The 23565-nt window shown below is 39.6% G+C and overlaps 1 protein-coding gene across 6 annotated transcripts in view; it reads right to left on the bottom strand.

Annotated features, from left to right (window-relative positions):
* The window catches only part of MOSPD2 (motile sperm domain containing 2), a 97428-nt gene that overhangs the window by 65024 nt on the left and 8839 nt on the right, over nt 1–23565 (bottom strand). For all 6 annotated transcript variants that reach the window (XR_012898649.1, XR_012898654.1, XM_075914515.1 and 3 more), the window contains exons 3-7: nt 14095–14250; nt 13323–13409; nt 12190–12344; nt 5426–5486; nt 3390–3428 (exon numbers count right to left, since the gene is read on the bottom strand). Coding sequence is in view for 4 of the 6 variants with exons in the window: in XM_075914515.1 (XP_075770630.1) it covers nt 3390–3428; nt 5426–5486; nt 12190–12344; nt 13323–13409; nt 14095–14250 (498 nt within the window). In the remaining 2 variants the exon portion in view is untranslated. The remainder of the gene's footprint in view (nt 1–3389; nt 3429–5425; nt 5487–12189; nt 12345–13322; nt 13410–14094; nt 14251–23565) is intronic.

Below are 23565 nucleotides of genomic sequence, written 5' to 3' on the forward strand. Positions count from 1 at the left end.
GTTGACTCTTTGCTTTGTGAAGAACAACTTTCTGTTACTAGTTTGAAGCCTGCTACCCATTCCTTTCCTTTGGTGTCCTCTAGTCCTTCTATTATGCGAACTAATGCAGAACTTTTCTTGATGTACCCTCTCCACCCCACTCATGCTTTTATAGACCTCTATCCTATCCCCCCTCAGTCTCCTCTTTTCTAAACTGAAAAGTCCCAATCTCTTTAGCCTCTCTTCATATGGGACCTGTTCCAAACCCCTCATCATTGTAGTTGCCCTCCCCTCTCCCAGCCTCTCTCTTCCCCTCTCCCACCTCCTTTTCCCAGTCTCCCCCAGTTTTGTTCAATAAAGAGAGATTCTATTTTTGACCACACGATTTCTTTATTTTGTACATCAGGAAGGAGGGCTAGGGAAGGGTAAGTGGAAGGAGGTGAGGGAGGAATGGGGGTACAAGCCCCTATGGGGAGGACTGGGCTGGCTCTGCGAGCTTCTGGGGGTGGAAGCTCTCCTGCAGCCCCCCAAATACTCCCCTCTCCACAGATGGCAGCCTACGGCAAGTGCAGCCGGGCTGATGGCCGAGTGCTGTGACGTGCCCAGTGTGGGCACTCAGGGCACTCCAAGCCAGGACGGCTTTGCAAGAGGGGCACCCCTGAGAACTGTCTGTCCGGGGTGGGGGTTGGGTCCCTTTAAGCACAGCCCTCGGCTAGCCTGAGGCAGCAGCTCCACGCTCTAAGTCCTCATCTGATGCCCTGCCGACACTGCTTCCGGCCATCCTTAACCCCGGTTCAGGGTCCACTTAATGTGGACATGCTAGTTTGAATTAGCAAAACGCTAATTCGAACTAGTTTTTTAGTCTGGATGCGTTAATTCGAACTAAGCTAATTCGAACTAATTAACTAATTAGTTAATTCGAACTAAATTAGTTCGAATTAGCGCTGTAGTGTAGACATACCCTAAGTATTTACCCCTTATGAGTCTCAGACCACTAATTTATTTTGTAGAGGGAGAAATGGGTAAGCTCCCAATTTTAGGTGAGTAAAGCTGGGAGAATTAAATTGTTCTGGCAGCTGTTATTTTAAATGGCAATTGTTTGCACTAAGCATGTTTGAACAACTAAAATAGCCTAAGTGGGGATGGACTGTGCATGTTCAGCAAAAGGGTAGTTTTTATAGCTATGTGCCCAAATGAAATATAGAACAGAGCTCCTCAACTTTGCAAGCCCCAGGGGCCACAATGACACTTTCAGCACATGCCAAGGGCCACAACTTAAGTGTGGTTGCATGTACATGCAAATATATATGTAAATATATGCAAATAGCTTCTTTCACATCGACAGGAATGAATACAAAGATTAAGGCAAGACTACACAACACACAGGCCTCATTTAAATCAGTTCTGCTGATATTAATAAAATTCAATAGTTACCCAATTTCCACCCATGTGACAGCACTTTTAATGAGCAATGACTGTCCAGGAATTTAACTACTAAAACGCATATCAACAGAAGACCACTATATTGACTCGCCATTGTGGAGCGTGTTCCCAGTGGAGGCCATGTTTAAAGGATCCCACCTGTGGGCTGTGTTGAGGCCTGCGTAAATCCAAATCACACTGTGGGCTGCAAACAAACAGGCCAAGGGCTGCATGCGGCCCGCGTGTTGAGGAGCCCTAATACAGAGAATTAAAAACTTGTCTTCCAAGTGTGTTGACTAATTTGAACTCTGGAGCATACACAATCAGCACAGATTATATATCGGGGTGGGCAATAAATTTTTGAGGTGGCACCAGGCTGCGCCAGAAGGGGTAGGGCCAGGATGCTTCCAGGATTCCTCACCCAAAGACCACGATTAGTCTGGAGGTGAGGGATCCCCTTTGTTCCCCCTTCCCGCTAAGCACCGATGCCCTGGCAGTGGGAAGAGACTTCCTGTGCTCGATTGGCCTCGGGGTGGGGGAGCACTGGAAGTCTCCTCCTGCTCTGCCAGGAGCACGTGGTGATTCTAAGTGCCGTGCGCACCTCACAGGGTAGGGGTAGGGCAGAGGAAACTTCGCACATTGCCCCCCTGCCTGCAGGCCCTGACTGGCCTGAAGGTGGGAGGGGAGGGAAGTGCACAAAGTTTCCTCCAGCTAATCCCTGCCCTGTGAGGAGCGTGTCGCGCTTAGAATCGCCACATGCTCCTGGCAGGGAGAAAGGAGGCTTTGCACACTCCCCTGCCCCCAGACAAATCAAGGTCTGGGGGCAGAGGGAGCATGCAAAGTTTCCTCCGCCCTACCCCTGCCTTGCGAAATGCCACTTAGAAATTCCACATGCTCCTTGCAGAGGAAACTACGTGCACTTCCCCCCCCCCCCCCCCCCCGCCCTCAGACCTTAGTTGGCCTGGGGGAGGTAGGGGGGAGCGGTGAACGGCGGGCCTCCACGGGCCAGATGAACCCACTTGGTGGTCCAGAGGCCCTTTTGCCCACCCCTGTTATACAGTCATTACTCATTTAACACGTGCCCGCTTAACACGTTTTCGCAATGGCACGTTTTTTTATTTAGGGAATTTTTTCAAACACGACCGTTCCCAAATTAACACAAAAATAATCAAGTGACGGACTACTTCATGCAGTGGTATAAGTTGATGAAAACAGTGGTAATACACGAGTGGATGAACACGTGATCAAAGCACTCCTCCACTCACTCACGTGTTTATCTTTGTGTTTTAATAAATAGCAGCAACTTGTGTTGCTAAATATCTAATGTTTACGTTGACAACCAAGCACCAACAAAAAGTTGACTTTGCCACCACTACCTGAAATGCAAACCCCACATTCTCCATTATTTTTAAATGAGAACATTGACCCCGCATAACACGTTTTCGCTTAGCACGAACATTTTCAGAAACGCACCTATAGTGTTAAATGAGGAATTACTGTGTATGGTGATTATCAGTGGCATGCGTATGCCTTAACCTATACAATACATTATTTATATCTGGCCATAGCAGAAAAACCATTTAGGAGGCCTAGCAAGCTTGGATTGAGAATAAACTGAGCTTTAGAGACACTAAAAAATGGAGGCTTCAAAAAGTAATCTGCATCTCACGGGCTTCTGAGATCTGAAAATGGGGAGGTGGACACAAGTCTTGAGCTGCACTTTGAAGGAGACTATTTAATCTTTGCGTCACTGTACAATGTGCATCCTAAAGCATTGAACTGACAAATGTAACGTACCATATGCTTAGTTAAAGAAAGAATTTGGCCTACACATTAGTTACATATTTCTATACATACACAGAGTAACATTAAAAACATTTTATAAACTCAAAGAAATTCTGTTTACGTTTAAATTCGTATGATATCAGAACACTGATTTTAAGCCTATTATGGGAGGTTACAAATATATTTAGTTTACTTAAACTTACCATTCATTATCCATGGCATTTCGAAGATTACTATCTTTGCTGCAAAGACAACAAAAGATAATTGAAAAACAAGACATTATTTCTATATTAACAAAAGGGAAGAAATCCTTATTAATATTAGATGATTGTTAAAAGCAGAATACTTAGTTTCCATGCTTACTTATCTATGAAAAAAATAAGTTTACCCCATTTGTCAAATAGTATTTTCAAAACTACTCCAATGATAGGACAACTGAAATATTCAGAAGCCAATTTGAAACAACAGAAAATACTGTTTTGGTATACAAAGTCAAAATTATTTCATAAGAGTCAGAAATACTACCCATAAACAAGTTCTCTGAATTTGGGATAAGTTACAATATTAAATACCAGAAGATGCAAATAATATGCACCTTAATTCTAACAATTTTATCATTGTGTGACCTTTACCAAGAAATTGCAACACAAATTTTTAACAGCTCTGGATACTAGCAACTATAACAGAATGCTATCTTCTATTCTCAGAAATGAAATTCCACTCACTCCAAACTTTAAAATGTTCACAACTACAATTTTTTTCACTAACATTAAATTTAAAAGTCATGGCAGAGAAAAACAGCAGCACTGACTGAAGCTTTGTATCTACCCATAAAAATAAGTTAATATGCAAGTTTTTCCCCTCACACAGCCCCATCAATGTGTCTCAAATCTGTCATGGACAGATCATCTGAGACAATTGGGTAGATTCTATTCCACTCAGTCTTTAGCCTCTTAGCTGTTAACAAGTGCCATTGTCACAGCACCATCTTTCAACTTTTGGCAAAACCCTTAAACTAAACAAGGGTCAGCGATGTTCAAAAAAAGGAAGGCAATAAGACAGAAAAGCACCACCAGTGCAATGCTGTGGCCAAGAGGTTTAATAGGATCCTTGGATGCATAAACAAGGGAATCTTAAGTAGGAGCAGAAAGGCTATTTTATCTTTGTACTTGGCACTGGAGTGATCATTTCTGTAACAATGTGTTCAGTTCTGGTGTCCACAATTCAAGAAAGATGTTAAAAAAATTGAGAGGGTATAGACTCAAGTAGTTAAGTCTATTTAGATGTTTAGCAAAGAACAGTGACTTGATCTTATTTTGTAAATTCCTACTTGGGGAAAAAAAATATTTAATAGTGCACATTACAGTCTAGCAGACAGAAATATATTGCAATCCAATGCTAGAAGCTGAAACTAGACAAGTACAGACTGGAAATAAAAGTGTACCCCTAAAAATGAAAGTAATTAAGTATGGGAACAATTTACCAATGATAGGGGTGGATTCTTCCATCACTGAATTTTAAAACCGAGAATGGATATTCTTGGTAGAGATATGCTCTAGGAATTATTTCAGAGAAGTTCTGTCGTGTGTGGCATACAGGAGGTCAGTCTACAATGATCACAATAATCCTTCCTAGCCTGGTAATCTAGACATATTAACTAAATGTTTATTATTCTAAAACTAATTATTAGATGAATTTGTATCTCCTAAAATACTTGTTTTAAACTATCAGAGGGGTAGCCGTGTTAGTCTGAATCTGCAGAAGTGGCGAGGAGTCCTGCAGCATGTTATAGACTAACTGAAGTGTAGGAGCATAAGCTTTCATGGGCAAAGACCCACAAAACTATTTACATTTAAAACAAATCCATATTTTACCTGTGAATTTCAAACCAAAATTAAGTTGATAAATGTGTGGTAATTAGCTCCACTAACCAGTCAGACAGTGTGATGGGGAAATTCAACACAAATTAATCTTTCTAAAAGCTATTATTAGTAAATGTATTTATATGAATTATCCCACTGCCTTGGCACTTTGTTTCTGGGGCACGTCACACACAGATTTCTGGACTTGATTTTACCTTTGCAGTCCGCACACTGAAAAAGTAGTATTTACAAACTTTTGAAGAAAATCTCTCTCCTGATCAGTTATAAATATTTACATAGCAAAAAAAACCCATACTGGATAATACAAATCTGTAACACTGTGTCCCCTTGTAAAAGGGACAATATACATTACTTACAGAGATAATTTGGATAATAAACTTTAAAACAGTGGACGATGAACCGAATGAAGTCCAAGTCCTAAAATAAAGGCAAATAATAATAAATGCAGCACAAATATAAAATGTTTTATATAAAATTATAAATTTTGTAATAAGAGATTTTTCAAGATAAGTGCTCAACTACAACAAAACAAATATCCATCAGCTATATACAGAATATTAAATTTCGAACATTGCCCCAACTTCCAGTGCAATTCTACTCATTCAGGCCACGATCCTGCAAAAATTAAAATCCACGTTTAACTTTGTGTAAATTTTACTAAGACTCTAAGTACATAAAGTTAAGCACATATATTAAGTCTTTGAAGAACTGGGGACGCAGGAAAGGGTGAGGAGATTTTCCCAAGAACTACAGCCTAACAGAAAAAACAAATCCCTGTCTCTATGGCAATGTGCTAGGCTTTCCTTACATAGTACAAGTGCAGAATTGCATTCAAGACAGACAAGCGAGTTACATAAGGTCTGTACATTGAAGGTAAAATGTCTAGGAAAAAGAAAAATGCCTTTTATAAGGATTTTTAGTTCTGTTTATCTTGATTTCTAATTAAATAATTCACTACATTTAGACAAAAATTAAGATTTAAAAGTTTATGAACATGGTTCTGCAACAGATTAAGGAATTAACATTACCTGATTATTAGGGATGTTAAATTTCAATCAATCAGCTAATCGAGTAGTCAATGGAATTTCCATTGACAAGTAGATTAGAGGGAAGTTGGACGCTCGTGATCCCGGCTGCACCTCTGCCTTTTAAACGTATTAAGAGCTGCCGGTGGGGAACATGGGGTGAGCAGGGACTCTAACAGTCCCCACTCACCTGTGTTCCCCAGCTGAGCTTTTGCCTTTGAAACGTAGCAAAGGGCAGCAGTCAGAACCCAGTCTGCTTCAGTCCCTGCTCACACTGTTTCCCTACTGTACCTCTGCCTCCCCTTCTCCCCCACTGTAGAGACGATGCTGGGGGGGGGGGGGGGGTAACTGGCTTTTAAGCTGGCTTCCCCCCAACACTGGCTCCTGCTCCCCTCCTTGCTGCCTCCGAGGGAGGCAGTTAGAGGCCTGTTAGAGAACTCATAGTACCTCCCCCATCTTCCTGAGCATTACAAATATAAAGTGCGTCCTGCCACCTCAGTCCTTGCACAGCTACTGCAGGTTTAATATCTTATTAGAACTCTGAAGAAAATGGAAAGTGGGTAAAGAGTGCAAATATACAGAATGCATCACCAAAAACTCTGGTTACTTACCTTTATAATCTCCATTTCTTTGTTATATATACTCTGCACATTCCTACTCATGGGATACTTTTGCAAGCAGTATGCATGATTGGACAGTGGAACTTGAGAGTCTAAAGTAGTAAACACAGCAGTGCCCTACCAAAATGAGCATTTGACTCAGATGCCAAAGCTAATGAATAGTGTTTTGTAAGGGTCCGAGCAGTGCTAAAGGTGGCAGCTTTACATATTTCAACAGGAATGTTTCTATAGCAGTAGACTCTGCATTAGTTGAGTGTGATCTAACTCCAGCAGGAGGAAGAGCTTTCTGATTATATGCTTATTCTGTACACGGTCTCAGCCACTAGATAACTGAACAGAAACTTTCTGACCCTTCTGGTTTTTAGCATAAGAAATAAAAAAAGTTTTGGAGAGCGTTGACATTCGCTTGTTCTGTTTAGATAGTAAGCTAAAGTACTTGTAGCATCTAAAGTTCAAATTCTCTTTTACGAGTATGAGGTCTCAGAGCTGGCACAGTAATTAATTGATAAGAAATTCAGTATGGTAGGAAGGAATCTAGGGTGAGGTCCAAATACAACTTTCTTTATGAAATATAATAAATGGTGGGTCTATCATGGGGCATACAATTTGCTGATCTACCTTGCTGATGTAAAGGCTATTATAAAATGGAGGGGGGGCCCCAGCCCACCCGCCCCATTTAACCAGTTAATTAAATAAGATTTGATATTCCTAGTACAAGATCGATGTGTTTTTCAGCTACCCAGTTCACAAATCTACATTATGTTCATAACACTTGCTGCAGGTCTAAAGTGCAAGATATTTCAACATATGTTAAAGAGGTTCAGGTGACAAATTCTGTCTTGTTGCAGAAATATGTCTGGCATATTCTCTTGGACAGTTGATGGAAGTTTTCTATATCACCGTTGTCTCGCACATGAAAAAGCAATTGACCTAGCCCCATCACATTTCATGTCTGTAAAATCCTCTGCACGAAAGGGGGGGAAAAAAGGAAACACATAACAAGCTCATCCACCAATTCAGAAGGAAACATCCAGTATGGAGAGCTTGTCTCTCCCCTCTCTCCAGTGGAAAGGAGGTCACTATGTTTTTCCCTAATCAGATCTCTGCTGTGTTGGCCAGCTTTATCACTTCCTTGTCTGCTAAGTGCAAAGTAATGGGAAGATATTGAAGTGGATACACCAGTCTCAAAACTTGATCACTTCCCTGTATAATTAAAACAAGCAAGCTCCTCCCTGCTTGCTCAATTATATACTGCCATCTTGTTGTCCATGACAACTTGTATTGCTTTGTTCTGGATGTGAGGTAGTAATGAATTGAGGAAAAACAAGTAAGTTCTCAAATGACTGTGTCTTCATATGTAATGTCTTTTCCTTGTATCTCCAATGGTCCCAAACTAAGAGATAGTTATCAGTCTTTGGAAGCTTCAAAGTCATCTTCAATTAAAGAGCTGAGGCACTGAAATGTGTCTCCTTCAGAACATTCTCTGCATAGGTCCACTGAGACACATATGAAAGAATTTCTTTGGGGACAGAAGTTATCCTGAAAATGTTATCTTTGCATGTGTCACAGTTCTGTGCCATCTCATTGCTATACAGACCTCTTTGTGAGTCTGGATAAGTTGGGTCTTACGTTCTTGCAAGATAAGTCACAACTGACCCAGAAAGAGAGTGATCTTTTAGGAAGGATTGAGATGCAATAGCCATATGGTAGAAGAATTTCAGAAAGCTCTCCACTTTCAGGAATGCTCTGCCTTTTTTCAAGTCAAAGATTGCTCCTATGAATGGAATCTTTTACTAAAGTCTTTCATATTTATTAAGGCCTGTAACATTCCAAAAAGGAAAATCTAAGGTGTACATCACTTATATGATGCTCCGACAAAGATTTAAGAAATCAATTATTTAACTATGGGTAGACTAAAGTATCTTACTCTCTCAAGACAAGCTCCTACTACAAAGGGGCACTTTGTAAAATCCCTGAGTGGTAAAAAGGCCAAAAGCTTGTACTGAAAATGGTCATGATCAATAGTAAGACAAAGACACTTGCAATCATCATTTGGTCTTCTAGAAATATGTATCCTTAAGATCGAGAGCTACAAACCAATCTAAGGTTGAAAAGGAAGGAAAAAACATGAGGCTAGCACTAACTACCAGAACCTGAAGTTCCTGACAGAAGTGCTGAGATTTCTCATATGTAATATCAGATGAAACCAAAGAAGGATGGAGGTTATTAATGAAATACCTTGAGTAAAATCCATGATTTCTAAATTCCCGTGGAACCTCCCCTATGCTTTTCCCTGAATCTCAGACTGGATTTCTGATTTTAGCACACAGTCTTAAGGGAGAAATCTTTGAATATCAAAAAAAGGGTTAAGGGAGAAGAAAAAGGAAAGATGTTCTTGCAACAGGTTTCACACTTGGGCATAACACATTTATATTATCCTCAAAACACATTTGTTCAAACTTACAAAACTGCATAAATCAAGGAAGTAAGAAAGCCTGTTTTCCAAAGGCTGGGGATATAGGTACATCATCGATTGTTTTGCAAATTTTGATCCTCCTATCAAGGGGCTCAGCTAGCAGATGACTAAGCACAGTGCTCACTTGCAGGGCGGGGTCAGACTTCGCACACTCTCCCATCCCCAGCCTCTGACTGATGTGGGGATTGGAGGGGGGATACATGAAATCTCCTCCCACTGCCAGGGGTGTGGGCTCCTAGAGAGAACCGCTAGCTGTTCTGAACAGCTGGCGGTTCTATGGGAGGGTACGGGGGAAAAGACTTCATGCACTCCCTCACGTACAGACCAATCAGCGTCTGTTGGACAGGAAGCAGGGAAGTGTCCTGGCCCCGCCCCTTCCAGGGAGGCCCAGGGCCACTTAAATTTCTGAAGTGATCCCCCAGATAAAAATTATTGCCCACTCTTGATGTAGGTTTTGTATCCTTCATTCTTTTCCAATTGCTTATCTTTTCTATTATGAAACAGCCCATCTCCTCCAAAACTGATACTCAGTTTCAGTTTTTGTCTCAGGTGAGTGAGTGTAAGATCATAACCATGTGATCACTACCACCATCCAACTTATAACCAAGCAAAAGACAAAGGATATTGTGTGTTATGCTATTGTTCATTTATCTGTATTATGTAACTGTTAAACTGTCTTTAGGAAGTGCCTTTGCAAACATCAACATTTTGTCCCATCAATGGCATGGATACTACAATGTCACTGGCCGATAATTTAGCCCTCTCACCTGAGGGTGAAGAAAGAAGAAATCATTTTCCTTCACATTCAGAAGCTGTAGAAATAAAATGTCCACCTCTTGACCTGTTGGTTACTGCAACCATAACCAATTATGAGGAACGGGAGGTAAGCAAAAGAATCCGTCATATGGAATTTGCTATAGCTTATCAGCATTTTTGAGAGCAGTTGACAAGAAGCAGTATTAAACCACAAAGTTTTAGATTCTTTGATAACTATCAAAATAAGACAGGACACAGAGACTTTGCTCTATGTTAAAGCTGAGAGCACCAAAGATTCAGTAAGAAGTCTCCTTTAAGATAAGACAAGAGCTTTAACAAGATACCATCCTATTTACAAAAAGCTACAAGCTATATAAACAAACATTCTCATCAGGAGAAGAAATAATCAAATACTGAGTTTAGGTGCTGATATTCCATTTGTACCCAAGAGGGCTTCTTCAGATATAGTACTATAGCAGAAGAATCTTCTACACGGGACGTGAAGGAAGAGGGTGACTCGTAGGACCCCTTCTCCTTATGTCCTGGCATCACAACCTGACCGAAGGACGAAAACAAACTGACACTAGTGGCTCCAAAAGCTTTTTCCAATCTGATGGAACACTCTGGAGCAAGGGACAGGTAAAACTTCTCCTGTAAGTTTTTATTCTTGTTGCGTGTGGATTCATGAGATTTGATTCTGCTCCAAGAGATCTGAAGAATCTCCAGCTTTATCACACGCAACAGAACCAAGCTATTCAGATCTGATGCGCTCACATGATTTGGATCTTATGTAAGAAGACAATACAAATAGAGATAGTAAGTAACAGAAGATCCAACAACATCTAGATTTTGGTATCAAGAGCTTGGGGTCTTTTGTTGAACAGTTTTCTGCTTTGATCGGGAAGGGTCACCAGTTGACACTGGCCTCCTGTTATTAGTCTCTCAGACGCTTTCACAAAGTCAGAACACACAAGATTTGAAACCACAATTGCTTGCAATACTAAGACTTGTAGACTATTCTGACATTTCTTTCTTGCTTTTGGAGTAAAGCTGCTGCAGATCGTACAGCTTCAAGGAAAGTGAAGCTCACCCAGGCATGCTGGGCCTTGAGTGCAAGCATCCAATGCCACAAAGACTAGTGCAAATGATGTGCACATTTTAAAACTCAATCTTTTCAGATATGGATCTGCATGGAAAATAGTTGGAATAAAAACTAACAATCCGACTTTTCTAAATTACCAGTAAAAAGTATTCCTAGAAGTACTAAAATCTTTTTAGTGGAATGGAAATGTATTGGTTCACATCGATCTGCTGCTGTGGTTGAAAGGAACCAAGGCAGCCAAGAGCAAGATGCCACCTCAAAATTCACAGGAATGCTAAGGGATAGGGCAAAAGGAGTGCCATGACCATGAGGATGGGCAGCAGCCTGGGGATTAAGGGGTTAACTTTACCTAGCCAGGTATCTGCTCAGCCAACAGAAATGCAGACACGGATTTTAAACTGGGACAAAGGAACTTTGGGATTTTTGGGATTTCTCTCTGGGCAGTTTCTCTCCAGTTACTGAAGGGGACAGACACTGTCACCCTCCAAGAAAAAAGACTTTTCACTATCTGTAAGTAGGGTAAAGTTTAGATAAATCCGTTTTATTGTTTGCATAGACATCAGCTTCCCATTCCCATTTAAAAATGGGTTTTCCTCTACTTTGTAAGTAAGTTTTGGCCCATTGTGGAATCCCCTCATGAGTATATTCATTTGTGACTTTTCCATCTATCATTATGCTTGCAACAGGAATATTGTGGTGATAATAAAAGTTCTCTCTCTCTTCTTTTTATTAACCTGGTAGTGGTTATTTTGTGTGTCCTGGTTTTACTTTTGGGGCTGAGATTTCCCAAGTGGTCTCTCCTTAGTTTCTTTATTATTACTTGGGCGGTGGCAGCAGATTTATCCCCAAAATATAGTTTAAAGTTCCAACATCTTATGTGCCCCAGCTGTCACATCCCATGTGTGCGAACAGGCAGAGGACACTCAGAAGAAATATAATTTACAAACTAGTCAGTATAGCTTTACAAACTGAAATCCTGAAGAATTAATTGGAAATGTACACTTATGAGATCTTACGGGGCTGTGCTGCCTAGGTTCTAAGGCTTTTGCTGTATAATTCATATCTAATGTGGTGCCCAGGACCTGAGTGCCTTGGTTAAGCTATGCACAGTCTAACCAAAAATCACAATTAAAATGCTTACTATGTGACTGACTCCAGTTTCAGCCATGTCGAACACCACTGTTAAAGGCTTTCCGTGCTCTCTTCTGGCATAATGTTCTAACCAAAAGGCTACAAACTTCTTTTTTTCAAATTGCACTTTAGGATCTTTCGTATGAAACTTCACTCTGAACCAGACTACAAAAGAAAACATATACATGTATATAAAAAAACCTGAATCTTATTAGTTGAAATCTTTAAATGGATTTCTTATGAAATCTGCCAACTCCTTGATTTTATATATATAGTTTTTATATTTTTCAGCTATTTCACAGGTTCTCTTATAGCAACAGTGGCCAAATAATGTACAAAACACAAGGTACAGAATAAAAATAGGAAAATAAAAAGATTATATATAAAAAAATATTTGAATGCTAGCTGACACCTGAAAAGATCTCCTACACACAACAGAGGAGAGAGACAAGAGACACTCATTTGCTCTTTTCATTTAAGATCCGACAGCTTTTTTTTTTTTGGGGGGGGGGGGGGTATCAATTCTATAATACATTGAAAATTCTATATTTAAATGAAGTCGTTATTTTATTTTACTGAAAAGATAGACATTCCAAATATTCAATAATAGGAGCAAAAAGAGGGACTTCACTAGTACTCACTGAAAAACAATCAAATTAGGAAGGTGAACTGTGATAATTTAAATGTTAACCTTACTGAACATGAGTGATTAGTACCCCCTCCTTGCACACCCCATTCTCTATTGTTTTAGGACAAGCAGAGGAAACTAAGTAAAGCGGAAGTCAAAGAGGAGCAGTTCACACCTTTTACCTTTTTGGTATCATGAAAGCTAAAATACAGAAAGCTGAATTTCAAGACCCAAAACATGAACACTAAAGATTTATTCTCTCTATTAAAAGACTCTTGGGATTCAATAAGCATTGCTAACGGTCATAATACTTGATGAAAAAGGGACTGTACTCATCTGTCCATTATCTATTGTCAGATATTCACTGGAAATTCACTTGATTTTCCCATTTCTTTTCATAAAGGTATCTCCTGATAAGTAGTTGCTTCCAGCATTTTAGTAGCCTCCACTATGAAAGTGTGTGTATGTATAAACACTAATAGATAACTGAAAATATAGGAGTACATGTAACTTACATAACTTGTAGCCCTCTTTATCATAACCATGTAGGTAAAGAGCACCATTTTCAAATAACCATTTTGGAAGGACGGATTCAGACAAGTCTGCAAAGCAAACAGAAAAGCTATTTTGGCAAATTGGTATCAGGCACCCTTAATTTTGCTGTTTAAAAGTCACTACAAACTATCTTTTAATGTTAGAATGAGAAACTTCATATTTAAGATAAGATTTGTATGTGAGAGAAAATTATAAAAGTAGAGGAATACATCTATTTGTAAATTAATATTTTTCCTCTTTTCATTTTAAACTCTGCCAGAAAAGGTAATAATCTATATATAAGATGGTGTCGGGGGGGGGGGAGGGGGGAGAAGAGGGGAGGGGGAGAGGAGTCTTTGAATGACCTAGAGGGCAGTAGAAATTTCCCCACTGAGTCATTCCATTGTGGCAAGTACATATGTGTAGTGGTTCAGTAGAGTCTCCTGACAACTTTGACTGTATTTTGCTTTACAATAAACCTGGCCTGGCATCTTTGATCTTTATCTGGTTTGTGGTCTTTGGGGGCTCTCTTGGGGTCTGCTGTATAGTGCACAAGACAACACAGCACACACCACTGAGCACACACACAAGCAGCCTTCTGGTTATCATCATCATCATCGTCGGAGCCAGACATCTGTGAGGACACCTTGGCAGTAAATCTCAACTGCCCTCCTGAATAACTACAATAGGGTCCTAGCTTCTTATTGAACTATACATCACCAACATATTAGTTAGTAGTAAATGACATCTTACCATTGACCGTGTATTCTTTTCTCCACTGAAAGCTTTCATCAATCATCTTCAATGTATCATCCACAACATCATGACGCCAAAGTAAATAATTTTCAACCCAATTATCATCTTGTTTTAATCTTTCCACATCTCTGGAATCATATTTATCTGATTTATCTAATTTTAAAAAGGAAAAATGTAATGTTATATAGACACACAGTGCATGCTACAGAAATATTACAAAATTGAAATTGGGAAAATTTCAGGGCAGCAGTTTGCTTGGAAATACAAACATCCCAAAGATTTCACTTAAGGCAGGCATGGAATTCAAGCGACTGAAAATTTCTATGAACTATATTAAAAAGTGGAAATTATTAAGAAACAGAATATTTCTCAGGGTTGGAAAGATATGTGATTTATATTATTTTTAGGTAAAGAAAAATGCTAAAAATCAGCAAAAAAAATTTATCTGCAAGTCAAGCAGGTAAGTTTCTTCTAATCTTTTTCTTCAAATACTGCACACAGAAAAGCAGACTGGTTTCTAACAGCATTAAAAAAAAGTCTAGGGTCTGGAAGTTCCAAAGCTTTATGACTGCATGTACACGGAGACATAGATATATCAGTTCAATGCCTGGATTTTCCAAACTGATTTATCACAGATATTATCCTTTAAGAAATGGTATAATAAGAGACATAAAAACTGACAGTGTGTGAGTTGTACAATTGCAAGTTCATCTAAACATCTGCTGAAGTGATAAGGAGAGATTCTCAGTCTTGTGACATTCACTTTTTATTTAAAAATCAAGAACACTACTGCTAATGTGGTCATATGTCTTAATTAAATGGTAGAACATTTTGCGTTATCAGAATTACCATCAGTTACACCATTGTAAAATATTCTTGCTAGGCCAGCTGTGTAGCCCAGTTATAGTTAGGCTTGGCAGAATTCAATTTCTGCTTGTGTTATTTTGATAGATAATTTTTTTCCAGTTGAATTTGCATCGACTATTTGATTAATCGATAAGGGCGCCTCCGCCTTTAAAGTATAGCAACAACTCTAGGACCGATGCTACACCTTAAAGGCGAAAACTCTTGGGTGGGCGTGAGGCTACTAGGGACAATGCTCAGTTATCCCATATTTTTATTTATATATATATATATATATATATATATATATATATATATATATATATATATATATATATATATATATATATATATGGCCTGTTTAAGTGCTAACCTTTTAAAGCTTTCTAGATAGAAAGTTTTTGAAAACAACTCCTCTCTTTTAGTGCTTAAGTCTTAAAAGTTCATAAAATGTGCAGAACAAAAGGACAGAGATTGTTATCAGCTCGCCTGGGGAAAAGTCCTTCTCCAATTGAATCTCTAAACTCTTCACAGTTCCAGTCCCAGCAATTCCTTATAAAATATTATTCAATAAATTAAATGTTCTTAAGTAATTACTTAGAAATTATCAGAGATGACCACTTCTAAAAAGGAAAAAGGAAGACAGATTATTTACCTATAACTGCAGTTATTAGAGATTTTTGCTGGCACAGATCCACAATCTTGGGAGTTAAGCAGTAGTGATCTTCACAAAAAGGTGGGTCAGAAGATGACCCAAGTAAATGAAGACTAAACACCTCTACACTAAACTGAAGTCTAAATCTATGGAATACCACATATAAGCACTGAAAATACCCACAAGTAGGAAATTTGAGGCAAGATGTGAAGATTATTCTGGCTGTACAAATACACCCTAAGACTCCCAGATTATGATTATCTCCAGTATTATTTACCAAGACAGGATAAGCAGATAAGAATCCAAGCTTTGGACTTACCCCAGAAGTTAACCCCAGAAGTTAATCTAGAGGACTATTTTTTTTTCCAGATGAAAGCTAACTGCTCTCTGAATATTTAAGACTATGCATTTTAGAGTCTCCCAGCACTTTGGGGAAGAAAGTTACAGAATAAGTTTGTTTGACCTTAAGGAACTTTACTAGTTAATGCTGGTAACGTTTCAAATAATCTTTTCTAACTGCATTTGTGACAAGATGTTTAGATCTTAAGCACAAATTTCATCCAGGAATTCACTACTTTCAGGAGGAAATGATAGTTCTCAATACCATGAAAAACCATTTGTTGGAAGTTGGGAGATAGTCCAACACAATAGGAAAGGTAGCAAATGCTGGGTCAATGAGCTAGCAATCTGCCCAAAGTTTGCCTTCCTAGTAGTTAGAATACAGTTACTAGTAACCACTTCTAAGAAGCATTAAAACTTGTTTTTTTTCCCCCCCATTAAGGATATGAAATCCAGACAGTTAATGCCAGGCGTAAAATGCTCCCCCCCCCCCCTTTGCATGGAAGAACCACCAAGAGCTCCAACATTAGACTGAGGACTTTTGTTTATCAATAGCCACAAAGTATCAGCCACACATTTTCTTCCTTCTTTCTAGTTTTCCTGGTTAACCTTGAGAACAAATTATAGCAGAAGGCATGCATACAGGATCTGTATATGCCAACTTTAAAACAAGTTAATTGACAAGACAACAGAACTTATACATCCCTGAGGTACAGAGCTAAGACCAATTATGCAGACTTAAGGAATGAGGTGAGGTTTCCTGTTACTATGCTGAACTCTAGCTTGCAAATGAATTTGTTCAAGCTTCACAGATTTAGAGTGGGCCAAAGTTCTCACTACCCTTTCATTCTTTTGGAGATTTGACAATAAGAGTAAAATTTCTTTCCTCCATGAGAATTCCTATGGGCGTACCTAGACTACGTGGAACGGTCGAAAGGGGATATGCTAATTCCACGGGAATTTGCATCTCTTCTTCTGATTTCACTTTTGAAAGCAGAACTTTTGAAAGTGAAAGTAATTAAGATGCGGCTTTTTCGGCAAACTGCCTCCTTTTTTGGGGAAAAGCAGCTTTTCGACAAGGTACACTGAATGGAACTAGATGGAATTACTGTTTTTTGTAACTTCCACATCCACTTTTTCCAAGGTAATGCTGTTCCATGCCACTAGGAGTCACAAACAGTCCCCTAAAGGAAATGCAGGTATTGAGTCCAAAAAGTTTTGGTATGAAATTCTGAAGCCTAGACTTATAAAAGTGTGGCTTTGTTGAAGACCCAACACTGAAGATTATACAGTTGCAGTCTTATGTCTGGGACCTGATTTCTTGTTCCTTAAAGAACAGTAGGTGAATAATTTCCAAGTGCCCTTTCTTTAGTGGCCTACAGGTTGAAAAGATTGACCTTGACTTTGATGTAATGAGTGTTTGTTTTTTGTTACATAACTGATACGGATCCAATGAATGAAGAGTGGATTTTGAATCTTTTGATTACTTCAGGGATTACCTGGCTCTCTCATCCCTGTGTTATATGGGAACAGATCTAATACGCTGTTTTGTCCAAATCATCACAAGCAACATTTGACCACATTGTGTCTTTGTACGATGGTGTTTTCTTCCTTTATGTCTAACAGGTGAGCCAAGTGCATGCAACTTGTAACAAAGAATATAAGCCACAGTTATGAGATAGGGAAGTGTTTCTCAACCAGTGGTACCTGAAAGAAGTCTGGTTGGGGAGGAGGGGGTACATTAACAACTGAAATTTGGTGAAAACTGAATTTGTGTTTTAAGTTTTACAGCGCTTTATTATTTGTGTACTTTTCATACCCAAAAATATCATTGCCCACGCGGTTACTTATCTGTTATCAACTGGCAAACCTCAGTCAAATTCTTGAACTCCTTCAATCCCTCAGCTGTATTACGTAGAGTGATATGCGCCTCTGCTTACAATTCTTTTCCAGAAGACCATTTTACCATTGCGTTTAAAGCAACACAATCAAGTCCATTTGTTTACTATATGGTGACATTTGATGAGTGTTTGAATTTTGCTATGTTTAACAGTGGCTCCTGACACTGACATAGCTTTGGATAACGTTGAGATGTTACATAAAATGTACATAGGCGCAGCCATTTTGCTTCCAATAAACACAGGTTTCAAGTAGGTCAAGTAGTTCTGGTAATGGACTCGTATATAATACAGATGAGGTTAGATGGAGGTATGGAATCAGCCGACTGGTATGTTATCAGAAAACTTTGTTCATCTTTGGCATGCCTCGCTATTCAGTAGCGCCAGTAACTGCCAGCATTCATAGCGGATGGACGTAAACAGTCAAATATTATGCTTGTTACTATGTGAAGTAAGGGATAAAATTGCTGTTAGTACAATTTTAGTTTAAAATGGACCAATTTCTTGTGAAAACAAAGAATAAAACTGCAGATTTGGAAGAAGGTAGTACACAGGAAACCAGGTTAGAACATTTGAGGTGGGAAAACTTGTAGTGAAAAAACCACACACCAGTGGTGGAAATGGAAATTCTTTTGAGATAAGAAAAAACACTCAGATACAATTCCAAGTATCTTAAATTCAGGTTTACTACAAATGGAGGTATACCCCCTTTGCCACTTTGTGAGATTTGCTGAGAGACTTTATCTAACCACTCATTGCATAATTCACAGAAAAGCATTGGCTTCAAAACAGTTGAATGAAGATTTAAACGCTGCAATCTCTAGCACAGAGAAGGCAGTTAACCTCAAAGTTTCTGGCTCTAACTTCACTTTTTTTTTTATTGCTATGCAATGATATGGGATCTGAACATATTACTTCATTCCAATATTTGATGGTTGTCATATGGAAGATTGTTCAACTGTCTGACTTAAAGGCTGAATTTGCAGTGTTCCCCCCTTCCCCCACAGAAATCAAATCCAAGTTAGTACAATATTTTCAAGACGAATTATGGATTTGCAGATTAGGTGTCATTTCAATATCTTTTGGAATTGTTTGGAAAATGAAATTATTTTGGATGAACATGTCAAAACATCAAAAGAACATTTGATAAATTTGGAATTAAATTTTGAATGAAGTTTTCCGAGCTTTGATGAAGCTGAACACAGGCAGTAATTTTGGATTTTGAATCTGTTTGATGACAATGCTATTGAGAAAGCAGGGATTTCAGAAGAAATAACTTTTTATTCTTTCTACTGAGTGTATGAAAGAGGGAAGGCATGGTACTTGGCAATGTTGCCATGTCTGGCAGAAATGAAAGGTGAATATAAACAATTGGGTAACATGGCTCTCACGGAACTCCTCCCATTTGCATCAAACTATTTATGTGGGGCAAGTTTTTCGGCTATGATTGAATAAAAACCTAAGTTAAGAAATCGTATATCTCCAGAAAATGATTAAATTGTGACCCTCGGCAGTTTGAAACCTAGGTTTCAAAAAAATTTAATCCAAACAAGTTCAAATTTTGCATTAATTATAATTTCTTATAACTTTATTGATCATTGTTCATTGGTGTTTGTATAAAATATATACATGTGTATGTATATGTATGAATAAAAAATGGAACTTATTTTATGTTCATCTACATTTTTTTTAATCCTTTTTGCACAGTCATAACTACGATGGCAAGTTTATTGCCTAGAGGCAATTTCTTCCAACCAACCAGTTACGATTAAGTTGTTTAAACAAATGTGTTATAATGGTAGAAAAAAATTGTGTCTGAAAATTGTAGGTACTGGGAGTAATTTTTTTTTTTTAAATAAAAGTTGAGAAACATTGAGATAGGCGACTGTATCTTGGAAAGCAGTGACTTTAAAGATCATTTAGAAACCATGACTGAATCAAACTAGCATGGGTCGCCAATGGGAAGATGTGGCCAAATGAGCTAATGCAATCCTTGCCTACCCCCAGGTTGATGAGCATAGTAGCAGGAGGCACTCCCGCCCCCCCCCCCCCCACTAGCCTTTGACTAGGATTTCAGTGAATCTACTACTGGAGTACTGTGTCTAGTTCTAGTGTCTATAATTTAAAATGTTAAAGAATAGCAGAAGATTTAGAGAAGAACCACAAGATTTAAAGACTGGAAAATAGACCATAACACAGGCCTGGGCAAAATGTGGCCCGGATGCAGCCCGCCAAGCCACCGGATCTGGCCCATGGAGGCAGCAGGGCACCCCTAGCTAGGATCCCCAGCTTGCCCTGCAGTTCTACACATGGTGCAGACAAGCAACTGGCAGGGTTTCATTTCTGTTTTGAAACTGGAGGGAAGGGGCGGAAGTTTTAGGCGCCACCCCACCCTAGCACATTCCCATTGGCCGGTTTCTGGCAGAAACCAGCCAATGGGAGCTGCTTGTTAGAATAACAGACAGCTAAGAAGAATCACGCCCCTTCTCCTGGGCTCAGTTATTCATAAAGCACATCTGGCTAGCTGGGAAACATTTTAAGCTCTGGAGGCAGGCTAGTTTGGCAGCTCATAAGCAGTCTCTTGGCCAAAGCCTGCTTCTAGAAACCCAGCCCTTTCCTGCCCCAACTCTGTTCCCTCCCCCACTCAATATATGCAAACACGAATGTCCTCCTCTTTTACCATACCCCCTCCCAGATCTGGCACCCCGATTTCCTGCCTAGATCATAATCCCTTCCTACCCTTAGTTCACATCTCAAACCACTGCACTCCTAAGTCACAACCACCTGCTTCATCCTAACTCCCTTCCAGACTCTAGTCTCCCTCCTGCACCCCAATCCCTTACCCAAGCTCCCTTCTGCACCCAACCTCCATCCCACACCCCACTAATGGAAGACTGCGGCCCTCAACCACTTTCCAAAATGTGGGAGTGGCACCTCTCCCCCCCCCCCCCAATCAAAAATTGCCCACTCCTGCCATAAAATGAGAGACATAAGGAACCCAATTTATTTAGCTTATCAAAAAGAAGGTTATGTGGTGATTTAATTACAGGCTGTAAATATTAAAGGTAACAAAAGCTACAAGGTTCTTTAATCTAGCAAATACTGACAAACAGTTTACCTTTCCTATTCACTATATGCCTTGACACAAGTTTAAATATACCATTTCTTAGTCTGTTGTGACAATTTTCTTCCACTATTTGATCTGAGGAAGTGGGTCTGCCCACGAAAGCTCATCATCTAATAAACCATCTTGTTAGTCTTTAAAGTGCTACATAGTCCTGTATTTTGTTTCAGCTACACCAGACTAACAGCTACATTTCTATCACTAGAAAAACCATGTTTTTCAAATTGTAAATAGACATGAACAGGCATGCAACACATTTGGCTTTAGGAGTTCTAGGGGTTTTTCTGTTTTGTTTTAAGTAACAGCACCAGTTCTCATGAACCCTTCCCATTCATGTAAATCATGGTTCTTTCAGCACACAGAATTCAAAACATGTAAGGGCGGATCCCACTCGTTTTAAAGACTACTACAGATTTGTCACTGCCTCAAATTAGGCCCAGAACAAACCTTATGTTTGGAACAAGTTACATTTACCAAGAGACCTACATATCCAAAACAAAACAAAACAAACAAACCCAACACCTCAGAAACTAATGTTACAAAATTGTATTTAAAAATTTACTGATGGTTAAGAAAATACATGAATTGATTTAAATAAGTAAATCTAATTAACATTTGTTTTCTTCTATTATCCTCCCTTATGTGTTACAACAAGACGTTACACGGGAACAATTAAGCTACCATGAAAACAATTAGTATTCTTCCTTTAGGATCACATCACTTACATAAAGAGAGGAACACTGGAACAACATCATCATATGACCCTAAGACCAGCTGTGGAAATTCCTTAAGTAGTGAAAAGTATTAGCAAGGAAAAAAAGACAAAGAAAAACCAACACTGACAGAAGATATTGCTATTACCAGTCTCTACTGGCAAATAATCTTGTTTCCACTGTTTTTCTCTCACCGCCCCCAAATACTTATGTCAACAGCTGTCACAAAAAAACAAAACAAAAAGAATTGCTTAAATTCTCACTCCTTCCCTCTACTGCATGTGCTAACCTGCACTGCCACAATCAGTACAGTTTAGATTGGGGTGGGCAATAATTTTTGGCCAGAGGCCCTGGAAGGGGGTAGGGCCTAAACCAGAAGGGGCAGTATACTCCTGAGCTACCCCACCCCCAGACCATGATTGTTCTGGGGGTGGGGGAGCGCCTTTGCCCCCCCTTTCCACTCGGCACCCAGACCCCGGCAGGGCGGGAAGGGGCTTCGCACGCTCCCCCATTCCAAGGCCAATCAGGGCCTGGGGGTAGGGGGAGCTGCATGAAGCTTCCTTTGCCCTGCATGATGGTGGTAAAGTTTGTGGATTACGCTAAACTGTTTAAGATAGTCAAGACAGAAGCAGACTGTGAAGATCTTCAAAAAGATCTCACCAAACTGAGTGATTGGGCAACAAAATGGCAAATGAAATTTAATGTGGATAAGTGTAAAGTAATGCACATTGGAAAAAATAACCACAACTATACGTACAGTATGATGGGGGCTAATTTGGCTACGGCAAATCAGGAAAGAGATCTTGGAGTTATCGTGGACAGTTCTCTGAAAACTTCCACACAGTGTGCAGCGGCGGTCAAAAAGGCAAATAGGATGCTAGGAATTATCAAGAAAGGGATAGAAAATAAGACAGAATATCTTACTGTCCCTGTATAATACTATGGTATGCCCAAACCTTGAATACTGTATACAGAAGTGGTCTCTTCGCCTCAAAAAAGATATTTTGGCCTTGGAAAGGGTTCAGAGAAGGGCAACTAAAATGATTAGGGGTTTGGAACGGTTCCCATATGAAAAGAGGTTAAAACGACTGGGAGTTTTCAGTTTAGAGAAGAGGAGACTGAGGGGGGATAGGATAGAGGTCTATAAAATCATGAGTGGTGTGGAGAGGGTGAATAAAGAAGAGTTATTTATTAGTTCCCCAATAGAAGAACTAGAGGACACCAAATGAAAGTAATGGGTAGCAGGGTTAAAACTAATAAAAGAAAGTTCTTCACACAGCGTGTAGTCAACTTGTGGAACTCCTTGCCAGAGGAGGCTGCGAAGGCTAGGACTATAACAGAGTTTAAAGAGAAACTAGATAGTTTCATGGAGGTTAGGTCCATAAAAGGCTATTAGCCAGGGGATAGAAATGGTGTCCCTGGCCTCTGTTTGTCAGAGGCTGGAGAAGGATGGCAGGAGACAAATTGCTTAATCATTGTCTTCAGTCCACCCCCTCTGGGGCACCTGGCGTTGGCCACTGTCAGCAGACAGGCTACTGGGCTAGATGGACCTTTGGTCTGACCCAGTACGGCCGTTCTTATGTTCTAACTTTAACAGGGTTCAAGAAATAACTAGATAAATTCACGGAGGTTAGATCCATCAGTAGCTATTAGCTGGGATGGGTAAGAATGGTGTCCCTAGCCTCTGTCAGAGGCTGCAAATGGTTGACAGGGGAGGGATTGCTTGATGATTCCCTGTTCTGTTCACTTTCTCTGGGGCATCTGGCACTGGCTACTGTCGGGAGACAGGACACTGGGCTAGATGAACCGTTGGTCTGACCCAGTATGGCTGTTCTTAAACTTTAAAAAAAATATATTAATGTTGTATATTTTATCTTCATTGTTTGGGATGAAGAA

The sequence above is a fragment of the Pelodiscus sinensis genome, chromosome 1 (genome assembly GCF_049634645.1).
Source record: "Pelodiscus sinensis isolate JC-2024 chromosome 1, ASM4963464v1, whole genome shotgun sequence".
Classification (NCBI taxonomy): Eukaryota; Metazoa; Chordata; order Testudines; family Trionychidae; genus Pelodiscus; species Pelodiscus sinensis.